Raw genomic sequence first — 13,323 nt, 5'->3', positions numbered from 1 at the left:
GGACCGGGGCACGAACCCGCGTCTCCTGCATCGGCAGGCAGACTCTCACCACTGCGCCACCAGGGAAGCCCTGTTTTTATTTTTTAAACTTTTTAATTTTTAAAAAAATTTATTTACTTTTTATTTATTTATTTTTGGCTGTGTTGGGTCTTCGTTGCTGTGCGCGGGCTGTCTCTAGTTGCGGTGAGCGGGGGCTACTCTTCGTTGCGGTGCATGGGCTTCTCATTGCGGTGGCTTCTCTTGTTGCGGAGCACGGGCTCTAGGTGCGCGGGCTTCAGTAGTTGTGGCACGCGGGCTCAGTAGTTGTGGCTCGTGAGCTCTAGAGCGCAGACTCAGTAGCTGTGGCACACAGACTTTGTTGCTCCGCGGCATGTGGGATCTTCCCGGACCAGGGATCGAACCCATGTTCCCTGCATTGGCAGGTGGATTCTTAACCACTCTGCCACCAGGGAAGTCCCCAAAATTTGTTTTTAAAATTTAAATCTATTCATGACAATTCCTTCTTCCCTCCATTTATAGTGGAATTGAATTAAAGCATTTTCACTAGTGATGGAGAAATAGAATTATATAATAAACATATAATGACAAAAAGCATTTCAGCTTGACGTATTCAGTGATGATACATGATATTTTTTTCTGTAAAATTGCACATGATGTGGTTTTTATAGATACCTGCCTGGTTTTGTTAGGCAGTAGTTCTAAAGTGGTTTTTCTGCCTGATACTTCCACTCTTCTTCCTTTCTTAGATGTATGTATGTGTATAGCAGGGTGCTAATTTGCAGGTAAGTTTCAACCTGTGATTTACTTACTAACCTGCCAGGACAAAAGGTTTGTCAGCTAGGCATCTTCTCTCTCTTAAACCCTAGGCATGTGGTATCCTGCTAGTCTTCTCTGTAATGTGTTACATCCTGCTTGGTATTAGCACAGTTATCTAAATACATAATTGGTATTTGTAAATTATTTGAAGATGTAAGTAAATATAGAAAAGGACTTTGCAATCTGATTAATAAAGCATCTTTTGATCTCAGATAACTTTCCAGGATTCTGTGTAATTAAAATTTAAGAATGCAAATGTATCACATGAACAGTTAATGTTATGATTAAGTATAAGCACCACGTGAGCAGGGACTTGTTCACCACTGTGCCTCCAAAGCCTGGAACTGTGCCTGGACACATAGTAGATATTCCATTCTTTAATGAGTAAATCTGAATTTACAATGAAGACTGGAAGAATTAAAAAGTAGTACTTTATACCTAGATAATGGCATGCTTTTAACAATCAAATTTTTTCAGTTCTGTAAGATAGGTGCTGGGGGTACAGGGATGCAGAGATATGATTCAGATCCTCATTCACTTTACTTATTCAACAAATATTTATTGACTCCAGTTACTTTGTACCAAGGCACTGTGCTAGGAGTTGGGAATACAGGAGTGAATAGTCATGGCTCCTGCCCTCATGTTTCTTTTGGTTTGGGAAGAAGGGAGTGGGAATGGAGGCAAGCTGGAAACTTGGATGCACGAGTTGTAAACAAGTTGGTATATTTGTTTGGCTGGAAGAATATTTTTGTCGTTTTCTTTTTTTCTGTTGCCACTCTCGATAGTGTCATAGTAATCATTACTCATCTGGTCCCTGTAAGGATTTGAGTTGTTGGCCTTTGGCTTAGAATATGATGGGAAGACTTGACATGCAGATAATGAGATTACAATGTGAAAATTGCTGTCGTAGCCCCCTGTACCGATTGCAGGGAGACTTAGGAAAAGCAACTCCTTAGTTGAGGCGGTGAAGAGTTAGCACCATGGCATGGTTAGAGAGGGCTGGATGGAGGATCCCAGATCCAGGTTCAGATGTGTGTGTGACTTAAGTTCTTTGAGCCTCCGACTGTTGATCTGTAAATGAGGGAAGGGTATCCAGGCTGTGCTCCAGTGAGCCTTTGTGGACCTTCACCCTCCCTGTGAGCCCCCAACAAGGACATCCTGCTTTTTGTTCTGCATTTTGAAATTCTCTGAAAGATTGTGCTTGAACAGTGAGTTCCTTGGCTAAGAAAGTTTGAAAATCTCTGGACTAGGTGATCTCCCAAATTTTTCTAGGCCTAACACCCAATGATTATTACTTTAATATTCCACACATGGTCACTGCTAATATGATAGCCTCCCTCCTCCTGCCCCCCAAAAAGCAGCAGCAACTTCTTATCAGGTAAAAATACCTTTTGTTCCTATAAAAGGTCATTTGAGATGAAGGTCACTCAGAGGGTCAGTGATGATTTGAGTTCAAAACCCAAGAGTTTTAGTTCTTTATAAACTACTTTTTTTTCTCCCCACAGTGGTCCCATATGGCAAAGCCTTATATGCACCCTTTAAAAGATTTTTTTGTACCGTCTGAAGGACTTTGGAGAGCTACACACTTTTTTTTTTTTTTTTTTTTTTGGTACGCGGGCCTCTCACTGTTGTGGCCTCTCCCGTTGCGGAGCACAGGCTCCGGACGCGCAGGCTCAGCGGCCATGGCTCACGGGCCCAGCCGCTCCGCGGCATGTGGGATCCTCCCGGACCGGGGCACGAACCCGTGTCCCCTGCATTGGCAGGCAGACTCTCAACCACTGGGCCACCAGAGAAGCCCACACTTTGTTGTTTCAACGTATCTATTTCTTTACATTTCCTCCAAGCTGTCCTCACTATCCAGATATTTATGTAAAAATATAATGGACTTCTTTGAGAGCATCTCTCCTTGCATATTGTTTGTTCCATTTTTTCACACTTTTCCTTAGCTCATGATAGAATCCAATTATTGTGAAAATAATTGTGGTCTCAGTGAGCAACAGGAACTATTTTCACAGTACCTCTTGCCAGGAATTAGGCCCAAGGGAAGGGAACCCCACTGAAGGAAAAAGGAGACAGTAGAAGAAAGACTGCATGAACAATTCTTTTAACTCTTAATTATGACCTTAAAAATTACTTGATCCCTTTGAGCCTTAGTTTCCTCTTCTGTACAGTGAAGATTGTAGTACCTCCTATAGAGGGTTGTTGTGAGGATTAAAAGATGTAAATTAAGTGCTTAACCTGTTGCTTGGCACACAGTAAAGCCCTTCATAAGCTAGATTCCCTCTCTTCTTTACCTTTTTCCTGTGCTTTTCAATGTACCTTTTCTCTTTAGGAACTTTCCTTCCTTCCTCCATCCCTTCTTTTCCACAAATATTTATTAAACTCCTACTGATGTATGCCAGGCATTGCTCTCAGTGCTAGGGATACAGCAGTGAATAAAATAAGGTACTGTATCATGGAGCATACATTCCAATATACCCTCTTCACTAAGATGCAATTACCACCAGGGAGTAGAATACAGAATATATAAAGAACTCTTACAACTCAATAATAAAAAGGCAACCCAGTTAAAAAATGGGGAAAAGATTTGAATAACTATTTCTATTGAAATATGAAGGGCCAACAAACAAACACATGAAAAGATTCTCAACATCGTTAGTCACCTGGGAAATGGAAATCAGAGCCACAGTGAGAAAACAGCATACCCAGTAGGATGACTGTAATCTAAAAGACAGAGAGTAACAAGCTGGCAGTGATGTGGAGAAATTGGAATCCTCATACCTTGTTAATGGGAGTATAAAATGGTGCAGCCAGTTAGGAAAACAATCTGACAGTTCCTCAAAATGCTGAACATGAGTTACCATATGACCTGGCATTTCTGCTCCTAGATATCTGCCCAAGATCACTGAAAACATATGTCCGTATAAAAACTTGTACCTGAATGTTCATAGCAACATTATTTATAATAGCCAAAAAGTGGAAGCAACCCAAGTGTCCCTCAACTGTTAAAGGATAAAATGTGGTATAGCCATAAAACGGAATTATTATTCAGCAATAAAAACGAATGGAGTACTGATACATGATACAGCATGGATGAACCTTGAAAACATTATGCCAAGCGAAAGAAGCCAGTTACAAAAGGCCATATATTGTATGATCTTGTTTATATTAAATGTCCAAAATAGGCAGATCTATGGAGAGAGAAAGTAGATTCGTGGTTGCCTAGGACTGGTTGTGGGAGTCGGAGGGCAGGAGGTGGGTAATGGGGAGTTGCTGCTAATAGGTGTGGGGTTTCTTTTGGGGATGATGAAAATGTTCTAAAGTTATCTTACAGTGACAGTTGCACAATTCTAAATATACTAGAAACCATTGACTTGTCCACTTTAAATGGGTGAACCTTGTATATAATCTATATCCCAGTACAACTGTCAAAAAATATAATTAAACCTTCTCTCTTCTAACTTCAACCATTTTGTGGGTCCTTTCTCCTGAGCATGTGATTAAGCTCTGGCCTCCCATCCTAAACACAACAGGACAGAATACACATCCCTCCGTGGGCCCCCTTGCTGCCACCATTCTTTTCACAGCCAAGACTCCTAAAAGTTAGAAAATAAGTAATTTAGAAATAGTTCATTAAAGAAGAATTAGAAATTAATGGATAAGCAGAAAGAAGAAAAATTTTGGACATTTAGCCTCACCACCCAGAGATAATCATTATTAACATCTTATATAATTTTAGCATTAATTTAAAAAGTTGACACCTTCTGTTTTTATTTTCACAGAGTACTGTTATAAGGAAAAGCTTATGTTAAGTTACTATACTAAGATAGAACATTGGAATTTTTTTTTAAAGGAAAATAATCTGAATCTTCTGGAATAATGTTAAGCCTGGTGGATTTCTATGCATGATTTGATTTTTTTTAACTTTTCGGAATTGTCTAAATCAAATTTGGGGTCATTAAAACCTAATGCTTTGGAAGCGTTCATGCTCATTAGAGTGTGGGTGGAATACATAAAGCCTTGTTGTATTTTAGGCCATGCTTATTACATGGCTTTTGCTTAAGCTACAGCCTGATATCACAAGAGGATTTCAGTTTTAAATATTTTAGAGTGTGTTAAAGCCCCATGCCCTGTGAAATAACAATTTCATGGATTCCCTTCAGCTTCTGTGGACTGTTCAAAATGTCTGACTGACGTTGGCTGTGAATTAAGATGTCAGCTGGTAAGATGGATTTCCTGCTTTAGAAATCCTATTGAGCTAATTTCATTGATCTTTTCTCCTTTTTGCCCATGTGCAGAATTAGACTGGCTGAGCAACCCAAGCTTTTGTGTTGGAACCATAACATCTCTGAGCCAACAAACTGAAGAGGCCACAGCCTTTGCTTCTGAAGAGTCGCTACTGACCAGGTAGTTTTTTTTGATAGGTGGATTTTTAGTCTTTGTCAGTGTACCATCTATAGCTTAGTTTGAATGATGATCCGTAGAAAACCCTGTGATAAAAGAGTTAAGTAAAACTCTTCCTTTTACCTGATGTAATGAGGTGATCTTCGACTGTTTTCCCTTATCTCACTCTTACAGATTATCCTTTTTTTTCCCTTTCCATTGGAGTGGCAAGTACATGACACAGTTCTGCCAGTAATTAGGCCACAAGGGAAATGGCATCATTGTGATTCTTAAGTAACTTTATTAACCTCATTAGTAACCTTTAGAATATTGTAATTCAGGTATTTCTTTAGTTGCATAAAGATAGAAGTTGCATGCAAAAATAGAAGGAGATTTTGTAATAACATAGGATAAAACCTCATGAAAACTTTGGGGAAAGCAAAATGGCACACATCTGTACCCAGCTTTGAAAGAATTTTGTTATAGATCACTGGATTGAGAAATGAACTCTCTCACAAATATAGACCAGATCGTCTCATTAATATGATGTACTCTAAAAGTGTAGGAAGCTTTTAGAAATTGAGAATAGTTGATGCATGAGAGGGAGTAATGAGGAAGATCTCATTATAACTTTAAAAAACAAGGACCAGAGTTAAACCTTTTTGTTTTTTGGCATTAAGGATATGCTGGCATAATATGTAAGATGGAAAATAAACCTTTTATAGCATTAAAAAATACTGTATTTGATAAAATAACTGATAGATTAATTTAAAAATATATAGCTATGAAAATATAGGTTTACAAGCTTAGAAATCTTAGAAAGATTAGAATTTCTTCGGCTGATGTTATTTTGGGTCCAACTCTTAAATCTTTAAGGTGAGTTGCAATCCAGGAAGGTACTGTGTAAGGTATGGGCACATAGTTAGTCTGTGTGGGCATTTATAGAATTTCCTTTTGCATATTTGTTTATTTGCGTACTTACTTACATATTATTTCCCTAATTCTCTTTTGAAAATAATTCTAATGTTGATTTTCCCAAACAGGAGTCCTCTGAAGTCAGAGCCTTCAGATGAAAGTGACACTAACAAAAAGCCCAAACAAACAAGCAGAAAAAAGAAGAAAGAGAAAAAGAAGAAAAGGAAGCATCAGCACCACAAGAAAACCAAGAGTAAACGTGGGCAGTCCAGTAGCAGTGGATCTGAGTCATATACTGATTCTGAAAAGGACAGATCTTGCGGAAACATCAGAGGCAGTAAAAAGGAATCAGAGAAACCGAAGTAGGTTTTCTATTCTCAAATACCTATGATTTTTCAAATCTTGACTTTTTCTCCCTTGATCTTTGCCACAAGTTAGACATCTGAATGACTGTTTAGCCTCTCAATCAAAATGGAGTCAATAAATACCTCAGTAAAGTGGGAAAAAAACAAAAAGAGCTCTATCATTAGGTCAACATAAGAAAAGAAAACTTTCATTAAAAAAAAAATAGGGCCATGATTTTATTTGAGAAATATTAATCAGACACAGTAATGATTGTGTCAAAATCTGATTCAGACAAAAAGTCTACAGGATTTCTGAAAGATGGCAGATGTGCCTTACAGTGGGCATATGAGCCAGTTCACTACTTAGCTTTACACGCTTTTGTAAAGAGTAAGAAAAATGTCTTCCTTCTCTTTCTTGATATGTCTTCCTTTCAGTCATTCACATCAGAACATAACACACACACACACACAAACACACACACTCACAGGTTACGGTTAATATAGCACTTAAAAATAATCATTGCTTTTGTCCTTATTTCACATTTGTTTAGAACCACTGTGTTAAAGGTATAGAATGGCCCATGACCACAGTATTTCCTTTCCTTGGGGGCCTTTTTTCCCCCCGTGTTTTGCTCGGCTGTCTACGCTGAACATAGTGTTCCAGGTGTTCTACAGGTTGACCCCAGAGCAGGTGCTTTTCCTCTCTGCTTAATCTAACTACTTCTTACATAGGGAGGCACTTTTCCCATGCGTGAGACAGGTGGTTATGTGGTGAAACTACTTGAATTATTATTCCTTATTTAACTTTTTTATTTTCTTTGTTCATGTGTCTAGAGGAGAGAAAATTTAAGTCCTGTCCAAGGCATACTTGAAAAAATTTAGTGCTGTTAAGACTTTTGTGACTCTTCAGGGATTATTTGCTCTTGTGGTGTGCTTAGAAGCCCCGTTGATGTCAGTGAGGGCTCTGGTCGGAGTGAGTCTGGAATCCGGCCCGTAGTCTCCAGAGAGGCAGACACCGTAGTCTTCCGGGACCCTTCTGGCAGCAGATCAGTGTTGGAGAATGCCGCAGTCCTCCGTGGCTCAGAGGACCCAGATTTATTTAGCCTTCTCTGTGTCTCAGGTGCTATCCCTGTAACACTAGAGGAGGAAGGAATAAAGGAGTCTAGCAACAAGGTTTCGAACTTGGCTGAATTTCTGTGGGCGGGAACCACCCCACCTTGCTTGCCTTTGAGTCCCCCCAGCGGTTGGCACTGGGCCTGATGTGGAGTAAACGCTCAAGTACGTTTTTGTTACATGAATGAATGGATGAATATACCATTGATATTGTTGCTTTTTTAGTTATGTCTTCAAAGCAAAATACATTAATTGCTGTGTGTTCTGAAGACTCATCTTTAACTATCTTTTTTATGGCTGAGGAAAATGAGCTTTAAAGGATTTCCTGAAACTGTACAGGAGCGACCATAAGAACTTGAAAGATTGTTATTTTCAGCCTGTGCTTAACCACATCAGAGGTGATCTTTACAGCCTCTTGATAGTTTTATGATCCAAACAGCATTTTTAAGTCTGTTGATATTTTGTAGAATATCCCCATTAAGATCAGAGTGGATTGTTCTTGTCTTTGTCTTTTACTTTCTCACTACTCACTTCTGCAGTCTGTTCCTGGGACGGTGACCTGGAAGAATCGTTTGTTTCTGTACAGACCGGGAGTAAGATATTACTGAGTTGTGAGAGTCTTTCCGTGATGTCAGGAAAGCGGCCTGGAGGGAGGGGTGGGTTGCATACCATACGGGACTCTATTTCAGGGTGATCGAGGAACAGCTTTCCCAGAGGTCACAGCTTATAACTGACCTTTGTCTCCTAGGATGAGCTCTTCTTCACCTTCAGGGGGAGGCGCATCCTTCCTCGTACACAGCCTAGACCACAGCCTGCTTCCTGACCGCAGTACCCAGTAGGGGAGGAATGAGGGCTTGTTGCTCCGCAGGGGTGGTCTGCAGCCTGGCCTCTCCTGCCCCCTCTCCGCACTGGCTTTCCATTTCTTTCTGGAATGCATCGATAGCTTTCTCTCCCTTTGCTGCCCCTTTCAGTTTTTGTCATCAGAAAACCCTCCACAGTTGTTCTGGAGGGGAATGTGTTAAAAATCACATGTATTTTAACCCGAGATGCATCATTCAACAAATATTTATTGAGTAGCTACTTTGTGTCCCTGAAATACCATTCCCTTGTGTTGCCAGCCAAGAATGATTTAGAAGCCTTTAGAATCTTTATTTCTATCTGGGCAGAGCCAAAAAGCAAAGATGGAACAACACTTAATGGCTGTTTTGACTACTTTGGCACCTTCTTGTGTCGGCAGCATTATGAACTGATTTTCTTTAGAGGAAGAAAGATGTTAGATGCCAGAAAAAAAACTCCCTCTTCTTTGACTCCTAGGGAACTGGTTCCCTTTGTATCTGAAAGTCTGCCAAGTCACACATTAGTTCAAAGGGATAAATAAGGGTCTTGTCTTATAGTGGACTCTCTGCCCTTTAGATAGAGGTCCGGACATATAGGCAAAACACCCTACACAGAGCCCAGACTATAAAAATGAGACTTAGACCATATGCCTACGTAGCACGCAAGACTGAAGCATTCAGAACCGTGGCTTTGTTGCTGTTGTTGTTAAGTTTTTAGTTGGAATAAATTATGTGCACTTTCAAGCAAGTTAGGCAAAGTTAGGGCAGCCTTATCTTTCTTTCTCTCTCTCTTTTTTTTTTTTTTTTAGAAAAAACCTTGTTTATAAATATACTTGAAAATCAAGTTATAATTATTTAAATGAATTATTTTTTTAAAAAACACCTGTATCCTTCATGTGTATTTCTGGGATAAGTTGACTTCATTTCTTGGTAAAGGGTCACTTAGTGTTGACAGTTTTTGCTCTGTATTTTAAAACTTTCTCCAGAGTAGGAGTCCTCTTCCCATTTTCATGGCATGTGCACATTTTATGTACTGAGGTGTGCTTGATGCTGTATGGAGTTTGAAATGTGTAACTTTCACATTTCTGAAACGTGAAATATGTAACTGGGAGATTTCTAAGTGCCTCTTCCCTTTTCTTGTTCACCTTCCTTTGTCCCACAGTCAAGAAAATAATGCCACTGCTGATATTGGACGTCACTTTGTTTGGCTTGAGGACATTCAGGCTCTGACGGGAGAAACCTTCAGAACAGATAAGAAGCCGGATCCTGCAAACTGGGAGTATAAGTCTCTTTACCGAGGAGATGTAGCAAGGTACCCATCGTGATAGCTCTCCCTGGTTTTCCCTGGTGGGAGGGAACTTCCTTCTCCTCTGTGCTCTCTCAGCACTGTCTGTGTCTCTTTGCCTCCCCACCCCCCCATCGACTCTGTTGACTTTTATCCACTGTTAAGTTGTGTAGGCATAAACAATAGAAGGTGAGTAATCTCACATTCTAAAATAAAATTTTAAACCTTGAGATCAGGACCCAGGTCAGATTAATCTTATTTAGCCATGGTGCTTGGCATAGTGTGTGGCATAGTAGGTGTTCAATGAATATTTGTAGAATGAATGAACCGAAAAATACCTTGAAATAATTGTGACTATCCGTAAACCATTTGGTCTAATCTATATGCCGTTCTTAAAAGTTACAAAAGCCTTTTATTTATCCACCCCCTGCAACGCACACGTGCCATTTAAAAAAATGACATTAAATGGTAATGACTTTTTCAAACTGTTTCCAGCATACATACGTCACCAGATAATCGTAAAAATAGGTGATGGTATTTGCTTCAGTAATGAGTTTAAACTTTTCTCCTCTAATCTGTCAATCAAAAATATTGGAATCCTCAATAAACTCTTTAGACACTTAGTACTTTGTAAGAACAATAATACACAGTCTCTATTCCCAAACAGCTTATAGGTAATGAAAACTGAAGGTAGAGAATCATGGAATATACGGCCAAGAGGAGGCCTTGAAGATCATTATCATTCTTCATGAGCTAATTACTTTTTAAAGTAAATTTTAGTTCCCATTACTTTGCTGCACCTCCACATTTTAGTCATGTTGTCACTCATTGTAACACTGAACTCACCACATAAGCAACTCCAACTAAAATTTCCTCTATGATGAGTTTATATCAGTTATTTTTTGGTGCATATTTGTATCTCCATACTGTCTACTAAAACCTCATGGCAGGGAGTCAATGACTATCATATTTAAAGTGTATTTGTGTATTTTTAGAATGATTTTAATGCTCCCTGAAGCCCTGTGCGGTTTTTCATGCCGCAGATGTGGGGATACACAGCAAATGCTGGCTTGGCATGAAGTAGGTAGCATGATCCTGTGCGTGTTCTCTCACTGATGCTAGCCTGTCTGACCCTCACAGCTGCTCCATGAGGAGGGGGCACTCTGGTTTTACCAACGAGGAAAGGAATCTCAGAGATTAAGTACCTTCTCAAGGTCATACAACCAGGAAGCAGGAGAGTTGGGGTTTAAACCTGTATTTCTCTGACTTCAGATGTTCTTCCACTGTCCACAGAAAGAGGAGACAGGTTGGGTGGTAGGGCATTTTCTAGGCTGGGAAACAGAAGACTCTGGTTCTCATTCTGACTTTGCTGTTGACTAGTAATGTAATCCCAGGCAAGTCTCCTAACCTTTCTGAGCCTACATTTCTTCAGTTGTAAATTGGGAATTGTAACGCCTGCTGTGCCTTACACTCAACTATCAAAAATATTTGCTATGAAATTAGAAATTGGTGTGCAAATAGAAAGAGTTATTATTTAGTAATAGATTGAAAAAAGGAAAAAATATGAACAGAGAGTGGCTCTTGAGCCTCTGCTAATGAATGGCCCAGAGCTCAGGAAGAGTAATTAAAGACAACTTTATTAATCTAAACTGCAAAGAGACTACTACAAAGGGCTTAGGGCATTGGTGTGATTTCCTAGTAAATTACTAAAACCTAAGTGAGGCAAGTCTTGCCCAGATTAATAGCTGTACAACTGTTAGTGTCCAGGTCTGAGAAGGTGTTGGTCCCATGGCATTCTGAGTTGCTCAGGGGATGGTGGGACTACTGTGTCAGGTACTGAATTGTCACACTTTTTAAGAGGGATACTGACAAACCAAGAGCATTGAGAAGAAGGTGAGCAGACACTTGGCTAAGGCCATCGTGTGAGGATGAGGTGAGGGCTTGTGGGTATTTGGCCCCTGTCAGGGATATGGACGTCGTTTTGTAGGCTTTGTTGGACTGTCTTTTGGAAGGTGGGTAGGCAATGTTCTGTGTAACTTGGGAAGCAGAACCAGGAGCAGTGAGTGGAAGTTTGGCTCAGCATAAAAGCGATCTAAGAGTGTGAGCATCCCGGCAATGATGTGGTGTGTTTTGGAGCATTGTGGTAAGCAAGGGTCAGGTTCTAAAGTTAGTGTATAACAAGTCAGAATTACCTTTGGAAAATTCCGTAGGACTAATATACTATCTGTCAGTGAAGTTCAGCTAGTTTTTTCTCCATTTTTGGAAGAGATTATTGTTTCTTTGGCTATATACCAGATGAAATAATTGGCTTAAGTTTAGGAGCCAAGTTGTATGAAATAATAATAATAATTTAAACTTATCTAGTCCTTACTGTATGGCTAAGGACTTTACATATATAATTTAATTTTTTTCCTATTTATTTATTTAGTTATTTTTGGTTGCGTTGGGTCTTCGTTGCTGCGTGTGGGCTTTCTCTAGTTGCAGCGAGCGGGGGCGACTCTTCGTTGCGGTGCACAGGTTTCTCATTGCGGTGGCTTCTCTTGTTGCAGAGCACGGGCTCTAGGCATGCGGGCTTCAGCGGTTGTGGTGCGTGGGCTCAGTAGTTGTGGCTTGCGGGCTCTAGAGCACAGGCTCAGTAGTTGTGGCACACAGGCTTAGTTGCTCCGCAGCATGTGGGATCTAATTCCCTGACCAGGGATTGAACCCATGTCCCCTGCATTGGCAGACGGATTCTTAACCACTGCGCCACCAGGGAAGTCCCAGGACTTTACATATATAAACGTTTTTGATCATCCTAGTAATTCTCTGACATAAGGTACTGTTATTATCCCTGTTTTACAGACAAGGAAACTGAGGCACTGTTTGTTTGTTTCTTAAAACTTGATCATGGTCACCCAGCTAGTAAATGGTGGAGTTGGAATTTGGACCTAGGCAGTCAGACACTGAGAAGGCATGTGTGAATTGAATTCGCCAAAGGAAAGGCAAATTCATATTTCCCAGCCCAGCTTACTCTGGGGCTCAGACCCACTGAGTGGATTCAGGGCAGAACTGGGTGTTTGATTTAAACATATTCTCTTCCCAAGCTCTTTCGCTCTTTCTTTTCTTTTCATTTCTTTCACTCTTTCTTTCTTTTTCTCTCTCTCTCTTTTTTTTGGGGGGGGGTGACTAAGTGCCTGTATCTGAATTTATTTAAATTAGATACATGTGATATCATTCACTGAACCTCCAAACAAAGTGGGGGTCCCTACCTCTGGAATTATTCAAGTGAAGACTAGCTGATTATTTGGTAAGGATTTTATAGGAAAAGTGCCTTTATTTGGGGAACTATTGCATTAATCCTAGGTCCTGTCCAATTGTTAAGGTTCTGTGATAAGTGATAAATTGTATAGAACCAACAGTAGGGAAATGGTTAAATAAATTATGACACACTCTTCCAATGAAACAGTTTGAAGCCAATAAAAATTGTATTTTCTAAAACTAATGGTATGGGGAAATGCTTAAAAGTAGGGAGGAAAGCCTGAAGCTATATATCAGCTATTTTTAAAAAGTATGTGCACCAAAAAAAAAAAAAAAAAAAAAGGGCTTCCCTGGTGGCGCAGTGGTTGCGCGTCCGCCTGCCGATGCAGGGGAA

At 40.0% G+C, this 13,323-nt stretch overlaps 1 protein-coding gene across 2 annotated transcripts in view; it reads left to right on the top strand.

The window, feature by feature from the left end:
- NRDE2 (NRDE-2, necessary for RNA interference, domain containing) overlaps nucleotides 1–13,323 on the top strand; it is a 48,446-nt gene that overhangs the window by 9,344 nt on the left and 25,779 nt on the right. For both annotated transcript variants that reach the window (XR_003682141.2, XM_007102680.4), the window contains exons 2-4: nucleotides 5,115–5,223; nucleotides 6,243–6,476; nucleotides 9,570–9,719. Coding sequence is in view for 1 of the 2 variants with exons in the window: in XM_007102680.4 (XP_007102742.2) it covers nucleotides 5,115–5,223; nucleotides 6,243–6,476; nucleotides 9,570–9,719 (493 nt within the window). In the remaining variant the exon portion in view is untranslated. The remainder of the gene's footprint in view (nucleotides 1–5,114; nucleotides 5,224–6,242; nucleotides 6,477–9,569; nucleotides 9,720–13,323) is intronic.

The sequence above is a fragment of the Physeter macrocephalus genome, chromosome 11 (assembly GCF_002837175.3).
Source record: "Physeter macrocephalus isolate SW-GA chromosome 11, ASM283717v5, whole genome shotgun sequence".
NCBI lineage: Eukaryota > Metazoa > Chordata > Mammalia > Artiodactyla > Physeteridae > Physeter > Physeter macrocephalus.
This window is presented reverse-complemented; position numbering and strand designations above follow the sequence as displayed.